Here is a 20245-nt window from a genome sequence, read left to right as displayed (position 1 = left end):
CTCCCCAGGAGAATGTGAGAATAGCAGTATTCTGAGGCTGTGTGGATCCATCGATGCTGCCCTCCCTCCTTCCCTCCCTCCAGCCTCTCCTCCTCTGCCTGCTGCAAACAGTTTACAGAGGACCATACAGACCTTACCCAGTTTAACCCCATCCCACTACCCTCATGTCAATGAAGACCCAAACCATTTTGGCCACGACACTCCTACCTCCCACCCTCTTACATCTGTGAACCCTTGGGCAGCACCTGGAGATCCCCACCTGACAACTCACCCGCTGGTCCTCCCTCTCTCTCTGCCCCTGGCCCTCCCTTTACCTCTGCCCCCAGCCACCATGATGGACCCTGGAACTGTGCCAGCGTTACCGGAGGAGTGTCTTCTCCAACCCAGCCGCACCTGTCTTGGCTGTTTCATAGAGACCCGGGATGCTGCTGCTTCAGACCCATCCAACCTCCCTATCCATGACGTGGCCCATGACACCATCTCCAATCGGGAGACCTCTGAACTCGACGTGCGGCTAAGCGAGGTGGTTCAAGAAGACTTTGGAGACACCTGCCCCATCTCCGACATCAGTATCCAGTGCTTGAGCCATGACGGGGAGACAGTGAGTCACTATGGTGACCAGCTCCTCTCTGACCAGCTGCTCAGCTACCCCCTGCCAAAAGATCCCACAGGGGGAGTGAAGAGGGGGGGGGAGGGGGAGGAGAAGAGCCCTGAGGACAGCGATGACCCAGAGGATGAGGCCTCTGCTAAGAATTTGTATGAAGGTCTGCTGCTGGACAAGGTGAGCGGAGAGGAGGTCCTTCTGGCTAACGCGGGGCAAGACTGGGGCTACTTTGAGTCCTTCATTAGCGAGAGCAAGATGGAACTGCTGGACCTGTGCTCTAAGAATGAGCTGTCAGTTAACCTTTTTTCAGAGGAAGATGTGGACAACCTTTTTGATGATGAGGACGATGACTCAACATTGAGCAGTGATGTATGCTCTCTGAAAATACGCTATGAGTCCTTTCAGGACAACATGAGAGAAAAGACCAATGTGCTGCAAGAAGAGACACAGTTCAACTTTTTCCCCAGTGTCTTGGCTAACTGTGCCAAAAAGGAGGAGGGGGGAGGAGGCTTGCTGAGAAGAGGGGTATCAGCAGAGGATCTTCAGTCCAAAGCCGAAGAACTCTGTCTGGGACAGGAGGAGGAGGGCAAATCCAGAAGGGAAGGGAGTGCTGAAAGCCCTCTGAATGGGTCCCAGGGTTCCACCATGTCTAGTCCTAAGATCAACTACCTAATGGACTTCAGCAACACAGAGGACTCAGGGGATTACAGTGATGACAGCTCATGCACTGGCTCCTCCTCTGACACCCCACAGGATGCCAGGCAGAAGAAGGACCGCCCCCAAAAAAAACTCAACTATGGCTTGCGTTCTAAGAGGAAGGTGCGCTACAGTGACGACTATCTGTATGACGTGGACTCAATCGAGAGCGAGAGGAACTCTGAGAAGAAGGAGAAGACCCTTATAGGCCAGAAGGAGGAGGAGGATGTTGACTGGTGCCCTAAGAAACGAAGGAAATCCTCTCGGAAGGAGCCTCCTGTGGTCATCAAGTACATTATTATCAACCGCTTTAAAGGGGAGAGATACATGTCTGTTAAACTTGGAAAACTGGATCCGGCAGACGCTACTGTCAGCCTAAGCACAGAGGCCGTGGTCAAATACCAGACACTGTCACCACTAAAGGATTTCTGGCAGGAGAGGTGGAGGGAGAGAGAAGAGCAGTTGAGGCTGGCAGCCAGGGATAAACGGAAACGTGGCATTCATCTGAACAGCCGTCGACACCGCCCCTTTGGTTCTAGTCACCCCAAGAGGAAATACAAGATCGCTAACCGGCTTAGGGTGCAGAGGATCCATGTTTTGGAACAATCAGACTCAGCCTTGGGCCTTTCTGTCTCAGATGTTGGAGTCACTGTCAAAGAGGATGTACGGCAGTCAGCGTTGGGAGCAGGTACTATACCAGTTACTGGAATATTACATCCCAGCACCATCATGTCTCCTTCCGCCATGACCAAGAGCCGCTCGCAGGAAAGAGAGGAGAGGGAGAGCAAGAGGCTGGGGGGAGGACACAAAACAATAAAGATCAGGAAATTCAAAAGTGAAGCCAGGCTAAGGAGCAAGATAATCAAGGGGGGAACGGAGAGAGAGGGGGAGGGTTTGGGGAGTGTGACAAATGAAGCAGATACGTGCTTGGCGACAGTTCTGATTGAGGAGCCGGCTGTCAGAGCTGGAGTGTTAGGAGAGACAGACCTCAGCTCTGCTACACTCCACCCACACTTTTCTGACAATCACACTGACACAGCCCAAGAGAAATTCCCCTTCATCCCTACCAGCTGCTCCCCTGACAAACCCCCATCCTCCTCCTCTGAAGTTGTGGAAACTGGAGTCCCTGTCATCCCTGGGGGCTATCTTCAGACTCTTCTAGACGTCACTGACTCCTCGGTAGGAGAAGGCATCGCCTACTTCTCCCAACAGCAGCCGACCAGGCAGCACTTCCCTCTGGGCCTTTCGATAGAGGAGAAGCAGTTTGCCTCTTCTCTCCAGCTGGCCCAGAGCTGTGTCCTCTCCCCTCCCTCAGAGTCTGAGCTCCAGCAATCCCCCCAGAACTGCCCCAGCTTCCCCCCTATTTGGCACCCCCAGCTCTGCCCCAGCCAGGGCTTCACCTCAGACACCCAAGACACCCCCCTCCTTCCTGGCGGCTTCCCTAGTGGCCTACCGCTTAACGACAGCCTGCCTGTGTCTGGCTACAGCCAATTGGGCACGGAGCCCAACAGGCTGCTGTATGAGAAGAACTACCTGTCTGAGCCTATTGGCCTGCCACACGCCACCGACCTGCAGGTGTGCCAGCAAGCCAGTGAGGGCCAGCAGGGTCTCCAGTACCAGAGAGCCACTCTCTGCACAGACAATGGCCGGCTCATCAGCTATGACTCAGTAGGCTCTCTCTCCGCAGCTTCCTCCAGCAACTATAGCTCCCTCAGCATCAAGTCATGCGAACGAGAGGGGGGTGAAGAGGATGTCCGTGATGGCTTCCTGTCACACTGCAGCCCTAAGGTGCTGATCCAGCAAAGTGTGGATGCCCTCACCCCTCTCAGGGAGTCCTCGGACCTGCTAGATATCTCCAACTTTACTCCTGACAAGTTTCGACATTCATCCCTGGCAGAGCTCTCGCCTCCCGAGACCCCCAACCTCTCTCCTCAGGTGGTGGGGCGAGAGATTAAGATAATGGATAAAGCAGCAGAGTACCAGGATGTGGGTGAGCTGGGCATGGAAAATAGCAGGGAGGGAAAGTGGAACTGTGAAGCAATGCAGCAGCAGCTGGAGCAACACTCTGTAAGGGGGTTCTCTATGGAGGGAGGCCAGTACCAGTTGGATTCATTTAGAGGTGAGGAAGGGTTAGGCTTGGATAAAAAGAATGTGAACAATGATGACTTTTATAAGCAAACAGAGGAGATGATGTGTGGTGTGAAAAGCACAAGGTTGAAGAGGAAAGGCAGCTACAAACAAACAACTGACAGCCCCAAGAAAGGCAGAGGCCCTAGAACCACCAAAGCAGAGAAGGTGAAGGCCCCAAGACAGAACTCGCGCTCAACAAAAAAAATAAAGGCAATGTTGCAGGGGAAGGCGACCAAGAGTCAGGCCCCCCTGGCAGACAGCAGCAGCACCAGGGACTGGTCTGGCACTGGCTGGTCTGAGAGCAACAGCCTAGTAGGGGATGACCAGAGGGAGTTTGAGGAGCCCTCCAACATCCTGTCCAACATTGTCTCTGGCATGGCGGAGGTCCAGAGGTTTATGATGGCCTCTATTGAGCCACTGTGGGACCCTGTGTCTGAGGCCTGCATTTCCCCTGAGGCCAACAGCCTCAACCTAAAGACCCTAAAGATTCTGTCAGGAACTGAGCCTGAGTTAAAGAAGAAAGGCAGCACTGGGGCAGGGAGGGGCAAAAAGGCAGGTTGCAAGGGGGGTAAGAACCAAACCAAATTCAATCCGTCTCATCCCCTCTTTCCCCAACTGGCCCTGGGTTGCCACATGTTTGACAAACCCAATTTTATCAATCCAGGGCCGGCACACAAAAAGTTGTACCGCCACAAGACCAGCGCCAAGTTTCCACGGATTGACACTATGAAGGGAAAGCGAGTGGAGAGAGACCCTAATAAGGACATAGCACTGATGGCCTCTTTTGAGAAACTGAGGTAATATTTTGTTAAAGGCTGTTGTACCCCTGCCCTCCTTTTATCTCACTTTACCCCTCACCTTGTCTCCCCCCTTCCCCCCACCCCTCAAAGCATACCGACCAATGCTGACACTATGCCAGAGCTGCATGACAAACACGCCACCCCCTACCCTACTACTCTTTCTCCAACTCCTCTCTCTTAAGAGGACAATACTATTTGCATGAGTTACTTCTTGTAATTTGCAAACTACCTATTGAGTGATTGTGTCAAGCTTGACTGAGATTTTAAAAACTACCATGGCTGCATTTTTCTTGCTTTTGTTGTTTCTGCTCAGTTTTTTCTCTCTTTCTAGTTGTTTCTATTTGGTTTTTAGTCTGATAAAAAGCCTTGAAAACAGTTGTCGCATTTTTGGGTGGAGTACTTTGTTTTTGTATTTTCTCAGTGAAACTTGCTGCCCTGAATTCTGTGTTTATTCACTTCCTCCCTGAAGATGTAGCTATACACAAATGCATTGAGTGGCATACAAGCACCCCACCTCCTATCTGTTTTTTGTATGCAGAATATGGATGTCCTGTTGTTGCTGTCCATCATGCACTGCCTGGCTCATTTCAAGAGGGAAAACTACAGATCCCATAAGCACCCTCTTCTGAGCCCATATAAGCCCATAAGATGGGACATTTTTGTATTGATGATGACATATCAGACTTAAACATTCTGTCTTAATTTTCTTATCAATGTTGGAATGACTTAATTTTTTGTTACTTTTGATCTTTTTTTCTCTTGGAATTTCAGAGGAACTGGTGTCCTAGAATTACATTTCTACGCCTTGCAAATTCACAAATGCTCCACTCTCTCAGAGTATTTTTCTCAATGTTGTTGTACAGGGACATGCACTATTTGCAAAAAGGAAGAAAGAAGATCATTTAAAATCTTAAAAATCAATGTGCCAAAAGCTAATATGCTATGTAAATTACCTCTTAAATGTGTGAATATTATTAGCTGTTCCTCTTTTGTTTTTTTGTTTTTTACCATTTGATGATTTGCTGCTTGGTTTGGCAGCATTGTAAAAGAGAACTGCCTTTCCAGGAAATCCTTATTTGGGACTTGTCTTTTTCTTCATCATTTACTTCTTCCTCTTCTCTGATGGAAGGTACCTACAGCTGGCAGTGAAACACCACCTATCTCTAAACCAAAACAGAAAGATACTTCCAATCCTCTTCTTATCCCCCTTCTTTGTTTACTGAATTCAAGTTACTTCACCCGACTTTGAGAAGCAAAAGAAGAAACAAATGGGATATCTTTAAAGGCGACTGTAGAGGAGGATTAATAGAGAGATGTTTAAAAGGTGTTTTCTTGAGACAGAGGGTATCCTATCTGAGGGTAAGCAAGGTCATGATTTGTCATTGGTGGTTATATGCATAGTGGAAGTAAGATGTTTTTTTTATTTTTTTATTCCTAACAATTTAATAGTTGCAGAGGTATTGTAGCATTATAATACTTTAATATTTATTTCATATTTACGTTAATATTTGTCTGCAAAGACTGCATGCATTTGCTGCAATTATCCCAAAACACCTAAACAATCCCAATGATTTTGATTATTGTACTTCAAAAAGGTGTCACAAATAAGTAATCATCACACATTTTGCTGAGTATCCACTGGATTATCCAGTAATAGTGTAAACACATTATATGAAGACAATGACAGAGTGACCTGTCTACAGGTACGTATTCCTGGTTATGTTACCGATACACTTTCTATGCAAGACCTCCTATAAAGGGCCTCTTTTACTCTCTGTAGTTTAATTACAGCCTATAGACTTGTTTCCTCGCTGCCTTTATGCTTCCTTGAAAGTCAAAAGAATGTGCAGAAAAAAGTGTAGGTTCACATCTAATCAGTGGGATACTATTATACCTGTATTATAACTACAGTAACATGCTCATGTAGCAAGTTCCTACAAGGAAGGTGTTTAAACTGAACCTAATAAATAAATGGTAACTAAACATATTTAATTATTTATTGGATTTGATTCAGCTGAAAGTGAAATACCTACATAGTTTGGTTTTGATTAAAGAAGCAATCAGATTAGGACCCAGGAATTATTGTCAGCCTAAAAACAACCATTCAATTCCTCTAACTATTCCATTCCAGTGTATGATGGATTCAGTAGTGTGTGTTGACGAAAGTCGTAATTATTATTGATTACTAGAATTAAATAGAAAAATACATAACTAATTCAGTACACATCTATGAGTCAACCATCTCTATACACGTGTATCGAAGCTATAATTGTCTGTTCATGAGGTTGTATTTAATGGTAATGACAACAACAGATAATTATGAAATATGAAATCAGTTTTAATTCCAATGCATCAGTGTTGAGTTTAACAAATGCACATACAAATGCATGTAAATTAATCTTGTCTGTTAGTCGTGAGGGCTAATATAGTCTGTCATACAGTACGGAACCATTTAACAGAGCTTGTCTTGGAGCAATGCCAGCATTCTGAAGCTTCATTTAAAAATGCCTTGTATAAAGGTGGTAAGTAAAAGTATGATTCACAATGTATTTTTCTGTTCTCTCCCTCTCACTTCTTCCGCTATATTCTTTCTCACACTTCATCTCTAAATATCCTTCTGTCCTACTACCTCTCTCCTCATCATCACTCGCTGTATGCCCTTCTCTTCGGTGTTGTAGGGATAAGATCTGGACAGACTGCTAAAAGGAACTCCACATGGACCGTTTGTCAGCCTTCTTTCATTTCTGTCTAGTGTCAAATTGAATGTAGTATCTTGAGTTCCGAGGATGTGTTCCTTCTATCTTTCTTTCTATCTTTCCATCTATCCATCCATATCTAACTAAACATTTTTCTTTCTCTCTCGCATTCTTTCTTTCAAAATGTGCCACTGTTGAGCTGCCTCATCTTAATGGTGCTAAGAAAGCTGACAATTATAATTTTTTCCCAGAGATGACAAAAAACAAATGCAAACTAGGTTATAGGAACCATGACCCTCTTTATGAATGTATATTATATAATTATGTTTGATGTGTTCACTTCATGATTATTTGACATTGATTGGGATTACGTTTGGCTCTTTTCATTAAAAGAATAATGAGCTTTATATATACTGTCTAGAGTTGTAGCCAGAGGGAATATTAATGAACTCTTGACACTACAAAATCTTGTATATTTTTTGTGTGCCAATTTGTAACATATTTTGTAAGTGTATATTTTTCTTAGAAAGTGCTGTGCAGTATTTGTGTGTGTGAGTAACCTTTTATGCGCCTCTCTAGGCCAATGGAAAGGATGTTCATTGACAAGCTTCTGGTTTTAAAAACCGAAATATGAAAGTAAATGATGGAAAAATAGAAATACCTACTTTTTGTTGGGAGTTTTGTAATAAGACCATGATCTTGTTGTGAGAGTGTTGTGTTACTGTGCAAAACACAAATAAGCGAAGAAAAAATTAAAATCTGGATTAAAAAAATATTCAAATTTGTGAACAATTTGCTGTTTTATAGATTTTCTTGTAAATTATTTTAGTATTATTTTGGTTTTTGTTGTAACTGTTGCAAAGGTTTTCGATATTTGTGATCAAGCCTGTACGGTGATAATGTAATATTGGTACTTGCTGAGTTTTGTAATAATGTTTATGGAGTAAATATACACATTAAAATAAGATTTTGAATGCTGCTTTCTGAAGAGAGTTGTTTTTCACCCTCATTGTCTTGAAACTGTTTTTTCTTGCTCTGTTCTCAAATGAATCAGTTTAAACCAGTATGTTACAGTTCTCTCTTGTGAGACAAGTAATGCATTGTGCCAGTAGAAGTAGCGTTTTTTGAACAACACCTCATGAGGATAACAACAGGATATTTATCATTTGTAGCAATTTTTTCTACTGTATTGTACCACAGCAAATCAATACTCAAATAGATTAGGTATTTTCCCTTCAGAACATTATGCTGTTTGATTGGAGTCTGAGATAAGGGCTCAGAACGTAAACACATCCTATGATGTATCGATTTCTACGAAAACTGTCAGGTGGTGCATTGTTGTTGTTCTTTAGTCACCCATAATAGAGAGAGGGGAGTAAGCAATTTACATGCCAGAGCGAGACAGAAAGTTGAGAAATGAAATGGATCAGGCCGTTTTCCGTTTTCTCTTTCAGCACCATGGACAGCCCCTGCACTAAATTGGCCTGATTTATTTGAAGTAGGCTACGTGGGAATTGTGTCAATAAATACACGTCCACTCTTTTACCTATGTTACCACAGCACGGCACTGTCTGCGCGGCACGTTACAGTCCGCACTATGAGCGCAGGCATAGCATAACTTCACATGCTCAACCAATTTCCGGAAAAGAATCATACAAAAGTAGCATGAAAAGGGTATTGATAGTCGTCAATAGCATTTCCGGTTTTGTAGATTCGCCTTCACATTACGAACAAGGTCTAAAATGGGTCAGAACTGACGAACTTTTTTTTTTTTTACCTTTTACACAATATACCCTATTTCACTGGGTGCTACACACGGAATTTAGGAGCAAGTTGGGTATAAATAAAATGACCAATCTTCCTGGTTATTGGTAGTCTTGGACTCTACTAGGCTAGTAGAAGCTGTACTTGTAGAATAAACTCTTAGCACATCCAATATGGATGGTGGATATTGGAACATATATATAAATATGCAATGTATAAAAATGAAGGCTACAGTGGAATAACTGATGTCCACTAACCTTTAATTAGAGAGGCTGGCTGTGCGGGGTTGAAATGGTTTCAGAAAGTTCTAACCTCATTATTTTAATTCAAACATGAGGTCATCTTTATTTAGGCTGTTACTTATTTTAATACATGTCGATCATTAAAAGTGTTTAATTAACTCATTTTGTAGTTGTAACTTTATGCATGTGATGTACCGCCGGTATGGGGAAGATAATGTAGTTTTAATCTCCTGACCTTTATTGTGAAATGTTTTAAAAGAACTAAACCGGAAATTAGAGTCCTTATTGATACTTGCTCCTCCCTGTTCCGTACAGAGATGGAGAAAATGGAATCCTAAGATCGTAGCAATCTATTCATGCGAATTTGTAATAATTAAATGCGAATCATTTAAAAAGAAGAAAACGGTATCTACACCAGAGAGGTAATTTGAAGCAATGTGCTTCTTTAGATTTGTTGTACTGTATCTTGAGTAGAACATATATTTTTGAGGCTAACCTGTTACTAGCTAGCTAGCCTAGAGTAGCGGTCATCAAGTGCAAGCTAGCTAGCGAGATAAATGTAGGACCTAGCTGTCAACCAGCTAGCAAACAGCTACCTTACGATGACGTAGATGCTTCGTATTTTGCTAGCCTGGCTAGCTTGCTAGATAACTTCCTGTCTAAATCTCCGTTATAGGTTAAACTAGGCATATTTTGTCCAACACTTTCGTCATCGTGACTAATGGCATATTGTAGCTGCAGTAGTTAACGCCGCAAAAAAGAAATAATTCCAGCATTTAACAATCTAGCTAAGCCACAGGGTGACGGTTTTCGCTTGAAGCTTGCTATGTTAGCTACTATGGCTAGTTAGCCTTCTAGCTAGCTTGGTTGTTTGTCTACCTCCATCTTTTCCCAGTTTTGCATCAAGCTAAGGTTAGTAGCTAGCTTGTCATTTAGCTAGCTTGAAATAATAACTACACAAATGTAGCCATTTTGTTTTTGTTTTATTCAAGTTTAACTCTGATGGATTTTCAAACTATGGATTCATGTTATCACATTTACATACTCTCACACACACTGATTTGGCTAAATGTAACGGCACAATTAACTAGGAGTTGGCTTTTTCCCTGGGTGCTACACAAGTTAGCTAGCTAACTAGCAAGCCAACTACCGTTAGTTGGGTAGCCTCGTTGCTGTATTTTGAAACCCTCATCCAGATAGGGAAACGTGGACCACCTTTTATGAAAGAATTAGTAGCAGATTTTAGGATTTCCATTTATGTTGTGGTATATTCAGTTGATCCAAAGCTGAAAGTAACGTGGACGTGTATATGGTTTTGCTGACCTTTCATTTAATTGTCTGTACTATTAGTTGGCTGAAGATGCAGGTGTGCACTTCTATTCTTCCCTTTCAGCAGTTACATCTGGATCCTGGTGGAGCGTGTAAGGCCTATTTGTCATCCTCCCTTCTCTAAGCCAATGGAAGGTTCCGACAGCTCCGAGCAAGGAGGCAGCGACCAGTCAGAGTCGCAGCGCCGGAGGCAGTTGGATAGGCTGGACAGAGAAGAAGCCTTCTACCAGTTTGTGAACAACCTGAGTGAGGAAGATTATAGACTCATGAGAGACAACAACCTACTGGGGACCCCAGGTATTCACATATCTGATTAATCCCCTTGTCAACAAGCCTTGTTTCATTTCAATGCATAGACCAAACAAACTCCTTTTGACCCATCCTTTTGTTCTCAGCCGAACAATATTATCTTGACCCTGATACATTAGATGAAGGTCTATTAGATAAGACAATTATCCCAGGATGGGTGCCAATAATATCATAGGCCTTTATCATGTTAAAAGTCAGTTTATTTTCATTTGTTGATCCGTCCTCAGATGCTAGCCTACATTTAGTTGCCTTCCTCATAATTTAGAAGTGTTATTATCTTAAAAACAAAAACCCTGGCAGATTGCTGAAGAGGACCCATTTGTTTGTGTCCCAGGCCTGTGGGAAGGGGAATGTAAGTTTGGAGTACCTTTAGTGGAACACAAGTGTTCTGGTCCTGTCTGGCAAGAGGGACCGAGTGGTTTTTGGTCCTCTTTAGCTGTTGCAGTGTTCAAAGGAAACCTGCAGCCACTGTACTTAGGCCATTACTGGACAGGCAGCATATTTTGGTGGATTCTTCAAATGCACTTTTCTTGGACCAAGTGGAAAATAAGTGTTTGAGATGCTTTCATGTTTCATCCCCAGGGTTTGGAATATTTTATCAAGCCTCATCTACCTCACACGCATTGAGTTGTAATTAGTTTGTTTAGACCTCTTTCCCTCACTAGCTCCTCCCCTACCAGCTTCATTTTTGTGGTCATGCTGTATGAATCTTTTGAGTTTTTGACCTCAGGAAGAGAAGGCCTGGAGCTGCATTCGCCTTGGTTCTGTTTACTTAGTTGTGTTGTACTTCCCAGGTGAAATCACAGAGGAGGAGCTGCTGAGTAGGCTTCAGCAGATCAAGGATGGTCCAGAGCAGCTTGACAGCAACAGCACTAGTCTTGAGAGTGGAGAAGGCACAGGGGGTAAGTCAATCCCTTATCTCCTTCAATATATCCATTAATATTTATTTTGTATTCTGTCAATTATATGCTGAAAATGACTAGATCATGACACAAGTCTTATGTTATGAACATGATTATACATAATAAATGAAGGTAGGAATACATTTTAGAATTGTAGAACTATGGAATATTTTTCACCTATTCTCTTTACTAGATCCGCCCGAAGCTTCTGAGGATTCGTCCAATGGCGACACCCTCCTAGACTGGCTAAACACAGTCCGAAGGACGGGAAACACCACGCGAAGCGGTCACCGTGGGAACCAGTCATGGCGGGCAGTCAGCCGAACCAACCCGAACAGCGGGGACTTCCGTTTCAGTCTAGAGATCAACGTAAACCGTAACCTTGCGGAACAGCAAGCCAGAGCCGAAGCTGGCGAAGCCCAGGAGACTGTAGAGATGCCTGGAGTTGTAGTTGAGGCCGAGCCCACCGAAACGCCAATGGAAACTGAGGAGTCTGTGGTGGAGCCTGTGTTGGAGCATGTGGTGGAGGAGCTGACAGTGACAGTTGAGCCTGAGCCAGAGCTGGGGGCTTTACCAGTGCCTGAGGCGGAGGCAGATGCTGGTTTTGTACCTGTCCCGCTGGTGGAAGAAGCCCCTTATGTAGTACCAGAGGTTGTAGTAGCTGCATCAGTGCCCTGCAGCCCACCTGCTAGCCCGCTGGTTGTAACCCCACTTCCCCTCCCACCATCACCTCCTGTCCAGGCCCCAGCCCCTTCCAACCTTCACACAGAGGAGCCCCTTCGCCGGGGCCAGAGGAGAGCCCGCAGCCGCAGCCCTGAGCAGCGTAGGACCAGGGCTCGCACGGCCAGGAGTCGCTCCCCCCTCACCCTGGAGCTCCTGGACTCCCACCCCCGGCAAGCCCCTAACACTCACAGCCCCGACACCTTTCCTGCATCCCCTCCGGAGGGGAGCTCCAGGACTCGACAGCATGTGCTGTCCAGGCAGAGCACAGCCGAATACGACCCTCAGCCAGCTAGGGCCGGACTTGGAGCTGGAACCGGAGCCCCAGAGATAACCAGTCCCCCACCACCAGAGGGAGAGGCCACAGGCGGGGAAGCAGGGGCAACTAACAGGCGGCCCCCCACCATCATGCTGGATCTTCAGGTGCGTCGGGTGCGTCCAGGAGAGTACCGTCAGAGGGACAGTATTGCCAACCGCACTCGGTCTCGCTCCCAGAACTCCAACAATACATTTCTGTACGAGAGCGAGCGTGGAGGGTTCCGCAGAACCTTCTCACGGTCCGAACGTGCCGGTGTACGGACATATGTCAGCACCATCCGCATCCCCATACGGCGGATCTCAGATGCAGGTCTGGGCGAGGCCACCTCCATGGCGCTCCAGTCAATGATCCGTCAGATCATGACGGGTTTCGGAGAGCTCAGTTACTTCATGGACTCTGACTCGGATTCCTCAGATTCGAACCGTGGTGCCAACCCACCGGCGGACCTAGCAGAAGCCCTTGGTAACCCGGACGCTGCTGTTGCTGCTGCAGCTGCTGTGGTGGCAGAGCCTGCTGTGGTGGCAAGCATACCTGTTGGCCTTGGGACCCCCGAGGCAAGGACAGAAGAGAGGGATGTAGAAGAGGGGCTGGGGTCTGGGTCCTCAGCCAGAGGTGGGGGCGGAGGCAGCCGGGCCCGGCCCCGGGCTCCCATTAGTCTGGAGGAGCCCAGCTCCCTCCCCTTCCTCCGCCTTGCCCACTTCTTTCTTCTGAATGACGACGATGAGGACCAGCCGCGGGGGCTGACCAAAGAGCAGATTGACAACCTGTCCACGCGCAACTTTGGTGAGAGCGACGCGCTCAAGACCTGCAGTGTGTGTATCACAGAATACACTGAAGGAAACAAGCTAAGGAAGCTGCCCTGCTCACACGAATACCATGTCCATTGCATTGACCGCTGGCTATCAGAGAACTCCACTTGTCCCATTTGTCGCAGGGCAGTCCTGGTATCCACCAATCGGGAAAGTGTGGTGTAGTAGCAGGGAAGCCAGGAGGGGTCATTCACAGTCAGGGTCAGTGCTCCTCCCAATCCAGCCTCTTACACGCCAACAAAGGTCTGAGGGTATATCTTAGGAGCAAGTAGTGGGGCGACAGTACATTTCCTCTGATTGGCTAGTTGGTATTGTTTCCATTTTGTCATGGTCCAATCCCCTCAGAAGTCCACCAGTGCCTGGGGGAAGGCTAGGTCTTGGGAGGTTGCTTTGGAGCCTAACCAGTTTCACAGGAGACTAGATCATTCATAGCAACAGCAGCAGTCCTCTTTTAGTTAAACCAGTGTCTGTTACCTCAGGCTCTAAAATATTTTAGATTTCTCAATTTCAAATGTTGATGTTTTATTATCCCAACCCCCCCCCCCCCAAGCCATCAGTGATAAATATCCTTTATACCAGGATGTGGGTGGACAGGTAAGGCTTTGGTGTATAAATCAACTCTCCTATCGACTGGCAAATCCTGATTGTGACAGCATAATCATGTTGAAAGGCTGGTGCTGAATAGGACATAAGACAAGATAAGGGGAGAAATGGGAATGCTACGAATCCTTTGGACTCCCCGCCTTTTCTCTATTTACTTGAGACAAAAGAAACTGCTATTAATATTTTGGAGTGGCACAGATTGTCAAGTGTTGAAGATTACAGAATGGTTTTTAAGTTAAAGTATGTACAATGTTGTACAGTCTTTAGGGAAAACATTTGAGTAGGCTAATAGAATTATGTTTGGAATGCTGACATTTATTTTTTGAATCCCACCACATCCTCATGGCTGTTAATTCATCAAGAGTGATTGTTTTACACCTGAGATCTCAAACCGTTTCAGACGCAGTGGTGTTTGTATAGTCACCATCAAAGGTTGCTTTGATCCCAACAGTGCAGTCAAGTTTTTCTGTTGTGACCCCTGAACAATAAATACGAACATTTTAGAATTTTCACTGAGCAGATCAAAACTCAGATTTAAAAAGATTTAACATCTGACTGATTTCTAAAGATAAAATAACAGGCAGTCATCTGGTGTTGAAGTGTTTACAGGACCTGACCTGAACCCCTAGATGTGGACAGTTCATCTGCCCCTTCCTAGCAGATGAATTGGATGTCAGTGCAATATACACAAATGGGGAAACATTTGAAGTCATTCAAAAAATATTATGAACATGTAATATTATTTCTAAAATATTGTGTAGACTGTTAAAGTTTCACTTATATGAAAGGTTACCTATTTAAAATGTTATACTTTGCTCTAGCTTCATTTTTATTTTTCTGTACATTTGAGGCACTGCTCCATGGTTCTGAATTATGAGCTCTGGGCAATAAGGGGGATATCTTATTTCATTGTGCCACCTCTTATAAGGTTTCTCATGTTGGCACAAGTGAACTTCTTCCCCCTGTAAGATTTTTGTGTGGAAAGTTCAAGTCTCTGTTATTGTTAAATAGCAATTATAATGAAATGTTTGTTTGTTTTTTTTTGGGGGGGGGGTGGTCTGGCCCTGCCCTTGTTCTATGGCATAATGTAGTATGTGGACTGGATATCATTCCCATTCATAACAGCTTTTTTCTGAATTAAACAGTTTATTCCTCTGCAAATTGCATTGTAGGCATGCATCATATAGCCTCAATGTGTGTTATTTTCAAGTCTGTATGTTGGAGATGTCAAAATTGACCCTGTATTTTAACAGGGCTGGTTGTCTAATGTTCCGTAAGCGCTCTTTCTGATAATGATTGAATATACTCAAATTTGTACTTGCTATGCCTTGGGGAAATGGGTCTTTGATCAATTATTTATAATGACCTCAACGTCTGTGTCCAAAGTAGGTAGCCCTAGTGTATAGCATTAGTTTTAGGATTATGTACCTCGAGCTCTATATCGTTAAGTCTACTGGACGAGTTAACCCTTGTGTTATCTTCGGGTCATTCTGACCCATCAGTCATTGTGACCCACCGTCGTATTGCGACAAATTTACCGCATACAAAGACAAAGTGAAGCATTTTCTTTTAACACCTAGGCTGTCTCAGACCCCCCACATTGCAAAGGTTAAAAGAAAATTATTTTAATTTGTTTTTGTATTGGGTAAAATTGGGTAAACACAACGATGGTTCGTTATGAACTTTTGGGTCATGTGACCCGAAGGCAGCACGAGGGTTAATGTGCCCTTCCTACCAGAGAGGGAAACAGGTGGTTGCTGCAGATGTGGGGTTTGAGTGTTTAATCAGTGTTATTGGTTACTGATTCATGATGGGATTTAATACATCTACGATATCGACGAGCTACATTATCTATATTACTAGCGCCTTGTTAGATCAGGGATAACTCAACCTGCTCGCCTAACATGGGCGAATATGTCAGACTTGGTCTCGAAGAGCCCATTTTATTTGTACGTTATAATAAAGTTGTTAAATATCAACTGAGCTATTTTTATTTAGAATCAAAAGTCAGTAAAGCACAAGAATCAACGGAAGTAAGAGCCAAGACTGAAGGAAAAACGCGCACACCGAATAAATCGTCTAAGCATTACGGTAATGCGGGGGGGGGGGGTAGGTTAAAGAAGGAAGTTAACATTTGCAAATGGCTTTTAGGATACTTGGCTGTCATTTGTCAGGGTTTCCAGCAATTTACTGCAAGGTAATTATTTCAGTTTTTAATTGTTTACCCGTTAGCATCTTGAAAGTTCACAAACCCAGTAAAACGAACCGGACATAGCCAACCGAGATACCACAAGATGGTGTTGCCAAAGTTGTTAACATTGCTTCGTTAGTTCTACAGTACCGAATAAGAGTGAAAGCGGTCCGTGTACATGGCGGCCAACGGATTTTCGTTTAGAAATGAGAACCAAAATCGGGAAAAGAGCTGTTTCCCGACTACCGTTTAGAAATAGGAAAACGACCCATTTTTTGTTTTGATAATATAGGGTGACCAGACGTCCTCTTTTACCCGGAAATCGGGAATTAAAACTGTGTGTGGAAATCTTATTTCTCAATTTTGCGTAGATTTTTTTGTTGTGACGCGAAAGTTGCTCCCACAAGTTTGACAGTCACATATTTAGGATGTCAGAAGAGGGCGCGCTGCCATTTGTATGGAAGCAAATCATTGACATAATCAGAGCCTGTTTAAGGAGAGCCTGTCCACTCCCTATTAAGCCCCATTGTACCGAATTTGGTTGCAGTTCCACCAGAGTTCCACTGGGGGTGATCGCGAGTGCGTGCTCAATGGGAGTCTATGGAGCTAAACGGCTAAATTGGTCTCTTTCCCCTGATTGTCGTTGAGAAATCTCAGATGTGATTGTAGTTTTTGCATGTTCAACATGGATTATATGTCGAAAGTTGAATGAACGAGTACTTATGTCCTTTCGATTTCTTACAGGATGAGTCGTTGTTGCCCATAACAGCTAGCATTCTGCTAATGAATGCTGATTGGTTAGTGAAGGACTGACTACGACCAGAGATCCTGCTTGATGGCATCCGAAGCAGAATCAGAATGTCAGAGCATTAGCAACAACATTAGCAAGTGAAAACTCTTTCTAGCATGTGTATTGACAAGGAGAGCCTAACCTGTCAGCTGTGTTGTCGATGCCTCGAGGGAAAAAAGGAAGAGACCAGAGCTTGCCGTAAAGCAGTATCTCTGGTCGTACGATGTGTATGACGTCATTGACATTTTAAAAGAAATGGGTTCTCCTCCGCTTGGGACAACCCATTTCAAGTATCTCGGGGTTCAAGTATCTCGGGGTCTTGTTCACGAGTGAGGGAAGGATGGAGCGCGAGATCGACAGACGGATCGGTGCGGCGTCCGCAGTGATGCGGGCTCTGCATCGGTCCGTTGTGGTGAAGAAGGAGCTGAGTCGAAAGGCGAAGCTCTCTATTTACCAGTCGATCTACGTTCCTACCCTCACCTATGGTCACAAACTGTGGGTAGTGACCGAAAGAACGAGATCGCGAATACAAGCGGCCGAAATGAGTTTTCTCCGCAGGGTGTCCGGGCTCTCCCTTAGAGATAGGGTGAGAAGCTCGGTCATCCGGGAGGGGCTCAGAGTAGAACCGCTGCTCCTCCGCGTCGAGAGGGGCCAGTTGAGGTGGCTCGGGCATCTGATAAGGATGCCTCCTGGACGCCTCCCTGGTGAGGTGTTCTGGGCACGTCCCACTGGGAAGAGGCCCCGGGGAAGACCCAGGACACGCTGGAGGGACTATGTCTCTCGGCTGGCCTGGGAACGCCTCGGGGTCCCCCAGGAAGAGCTGGTGGAAGTGGCCGGGGAGAGGAAAGTCTGGGCCTCCCTGCTTAGGTTGCTGCCCCCGCGACCCGACCCCCGGACAAGCGGAAGATGATGGATGGATGGACATTTTAAAAGGCTTTTTAGAACAGAAAGGTGTCTTTAAAAAAAATCTGACACCCAGCAGTGTGTATTTTTTCCCCTCCCCTTTCGAATTCAGAATTCAAATTACTAGACAAAAAATTATATCCTGAGAAAAGTGGATTTTGAGGGGTGTAGCTCCATAGACCTCCATTCATTCTGCACTCGCTCGTTAGTGCCCTCATATGGAACTAGAGTGGAACTGCAACCAGTTCAGAACCCGGAAGTTTCCAGAGAGTGGCAGTTCTCCCCATATTAGGCATTCTCTGGACATAATGTTTTGAATTTTAAAAGGCATTGAATGCTTAATATTGAAATTTAAACGACACCAAATTCACATATGAATATAGCCTATTTCAATGTTTAAAAAAAATCTGATCCAAAAATTCAAGGCTCGGAAATTCAGGTTGCTTAAATTCGAGCTGAAAAATATCTAGCTTAAAAAATTTGAGCCGAAAAAATTCTGATTGCAACATCCGGGATACCAAGGATAGCTAGAGCAATCGAGCAATAAAGAGAAAACGCATGATGACTACCGGGGGGGAAAAAACATTCTTCGGTGACAGCTTGTGAAATAGTATGATAAGGGTGGTATCAAAGCCTTGGACTTTGAATCAATGTTTGGGACCTTTCAGAATAACTGGTTGAAAACATATCTATCACAACCAGATTACGTGGTTTCACATAGGCCTACCTACTATTTTAAAAAGTAGGAGGGCTTGATTTTGCTATGAGATTTTGTGGTGACCAAAATTCCTGTTAAATTATCAAATTTACACAAACAAATTCTACCAATATTGGAAAATGATATTCACTCATAACTTTTCTCCCCATGGATCCACCTTATGGAACAATAGGGTCATTGTAATCAATAGGAAATCATTGTTTAAATATGATTGGTATGAAAAGGGCATTGTGTTTGTGAATGATGTTATAGATGATAATGGTAACTTTTTGGAATATAAAGCTTTCTTAGACAAATATAATTTAAACTGTACTTATAGAGAATACAACAAGATCTGTAAAGCAATACACCATTATTACAGTTAGTTCAAAGCACATTGTTATATGCAAAAATAAGACCCTTACCAACTTTAGTTATAAATGATTCTACTTTATTTGACAGTAAATTTCATAATAAATATATTAGTCTTTGAAATCTATTTTTTTTTTATTATAACAGAGGATGAATTGTGTGAACAGGTTCCAATATGGTTGCATCGTCCATAGAAAAAAACACATTTCACAATTCATTAAATGGCCCATTTCCCCAAAAGTCAAAGGGACTCACTTTAAAATCATTTATAAAATATATCCGGTCGCTGACTTTCTTAGAAAAAGATTCAAATTTGATGTAGACCCTTGTGTATTTTGTGAGGTGGTTTATGAGACTCTGGAACCATGCTTCGGTGAGTCAGACATTTTGCATTGAGGTTCGATTGTGAGCAATTTCATCGTGACAGTCAAGCTCGTTGGAGCAACTTCCAGGTCACAACAAAAGAATATTTGAAGAGAAGATTAGAAGATTTCCACACACTTTTAATTCCCGATTTCCATGTATGAGCACATCAAAGAAAATCAGATAACGGGTCGTTTTTTGTTTTCCGTTTTCTATTATCAAAACGGAAAATGGGTTGTTTCCCAATTTTGGTTTTCTCATTTGAAAACGAAAATCCGTTGGCCGCCAAGTAGGCTACACGGACCGAAAGCCTTCACCATTTGCGTTGAGTTCGAATATTTGTACACCAATTACAGACCCTCATCTTAGGAAGGTGGGTCCGTTCCAAAAACTCCAGCCCGGTGGAAGTGAGCCACCTGGACCACCTGGTTTTAACTGTGAAGAGCATCTCCAAAACCATAAACTTTTATTCTTCTGTTCTTGGTATGGAGGTCATCACTTTCAAGGTAGGTTGAACTCACACATGAAAATATTTACCAGCCTACGTGAAATAGTGTGCCTGAGTGTCCCCTCCGGAGTTGAGCTTTTGAAATGATTTCAGATCGCCCAGTTTTTTATTGATTTGTTGGTACCGTTAAATATTCGAAAAAGTGCATTATGACAACGTAAAATAATTCTTGCTTTCTCGCATTTTACAAACCTACAGTAACTAAAAAGAAAGACACTGGAACCAAAAGTTCAAGCTTCAGCAGAACAGTCGAGGTCAACGCGCCCAGAGATCAAAAACTGCAAAACTCAGCTAAGATTTCTGCTCGAGTAGTCTAGTGTCAGTTTAAAGAAAGACAATGCAGAGCTATTGGAACGAGTCCTAGAACTGGAATGGTACAAGCGCCGTTGGAATCTCAGGTTTTGGGATAAAGGAAAAAGAAGGGGAAGATAGCCTACGTGAGGTGGTCGCTAATTTGTCGTCATTAATCCGTGACACGTTCGGTGAAGGTGAGCCGCA

At 44.2% G+C, this 20245-nt stretch overlaps 3 protein-coding genes across 5 annotated transcripts in view; all 3 read left to right on the top strand.

Annotated features, from left to right (window-relative positions):
- Positions 1-7905, top strand: part of nexmifb (neurite extension and migration factor b) — a 153090-nt gene extending 145185 nt beyond the window's left edge. Inside the window, exons 3-4 of one of the 2 annotated variants that reach the window (XM_062475786.1) lie at positions 9-4227; positions 4769-7905. In XM_062475786.1, coding sequence (XP_062331770.1) covers positions 9-4227; positions 4769-4859 — 4310 coding nt within the window. In that variant the 3' untranslated portion in view covers positions 4860-7905. Of the gene's footprint in view, positions 1-8 lie in introns of both variants that reach the window. The other variant, XM_062475787.1, reaches the window with a different exon arrangement.
- A 1308-nt stretch (positions 7906-9213) lies between these two features.
- Positions 9214-15200, top strand: rlim (ring finger protein, LIM domain interacting). 2 transcript variants are annotated; one of them, XM_062475959.1, is made up of 4 exons: positions 9214-9354; positions 10329-10558; positions 11365-11472; positions 11666-15200. In XM_062475959.1, exons 2-4 carry the CDS (start codon positions 10390-10392, stop codon positions 13483-13485), a joined length of 2097 nt encoding a protein of 698 aa, XP_062331943.1. In that variant the 5' UTR covers positions 9214-9354; positions 10329-10389; the 3' UTR covers positions 13486-15200. The 2 variants fall into 2 exon arrangements, with proteins under 2 accessions (XP_062331943.1, XP_062331942.1); XM_062475958.1 differs by having other exon boundaries at positions 10326-10558.
- Positions 15201-15990: 790 nt separating this feature from the next.
- glod5 (glyoxalase domain containing 5) overlaps positions 15991-20245 on the top strand; it is a 42650-nt gene continuing 38395 nt past the window's right edge. The window contains exons 1-2 of the mRNA XM_062475960.1: positions 15991-16120; positions 19596-19745. Coding sequence (XP_062331944.1) covers positions 16064-16120; positions 19596-19745 — 207 coding nt within the window. The 5' untranslated portion in view covers positions 15991-16063. The remainder of the gene's footprint in view (positions 16121-19595; positions 19746-20245) is intronic.

The sequence above is a fragment of the Osmerus eperlanus genome, chromosome 13 (assembly GCF_963692335.1).
Source record: "Osmerus eperlanus chromosome 13, fOsmEpe2.1, whole genome shotgun sequence".
Classification (NCBI taxonomy): Eukaryota; Metazoa; Chordata; class Actinopteri; order Osmeriformes; family Osmeridae; genus Osmerus; species Osmerus eperlanus.
This window is presented reverse-complemented; position numbering and strand designations above follow the sequence as displayed.

Excerpts from the sequence above, each read along its gene's own strand:
- rlim (XM_062475959.1), top strand. The coding sequence starts at position 10,390 with ATGGAAGGTTCCGACAGCTCCGAGCAAGGAGGCAGCGACCAGTCAGAG. Across the intron at positions 10,559-11,364 it reads CAACCTACTGGGGACCCCAG|GTGAAATCACAGAGGAGGAG; the intron begins GTATTCACATAT and ends TGTACTTCCCAG. Across the intron at positions 11,473-11,665 it reads GAGTGGAGAAGGCACAGGGG|ATCCGCCCGAAGCTTCTGAG; the intron begins GTAAGTCAATCC and ends TCTCTTTACTAG.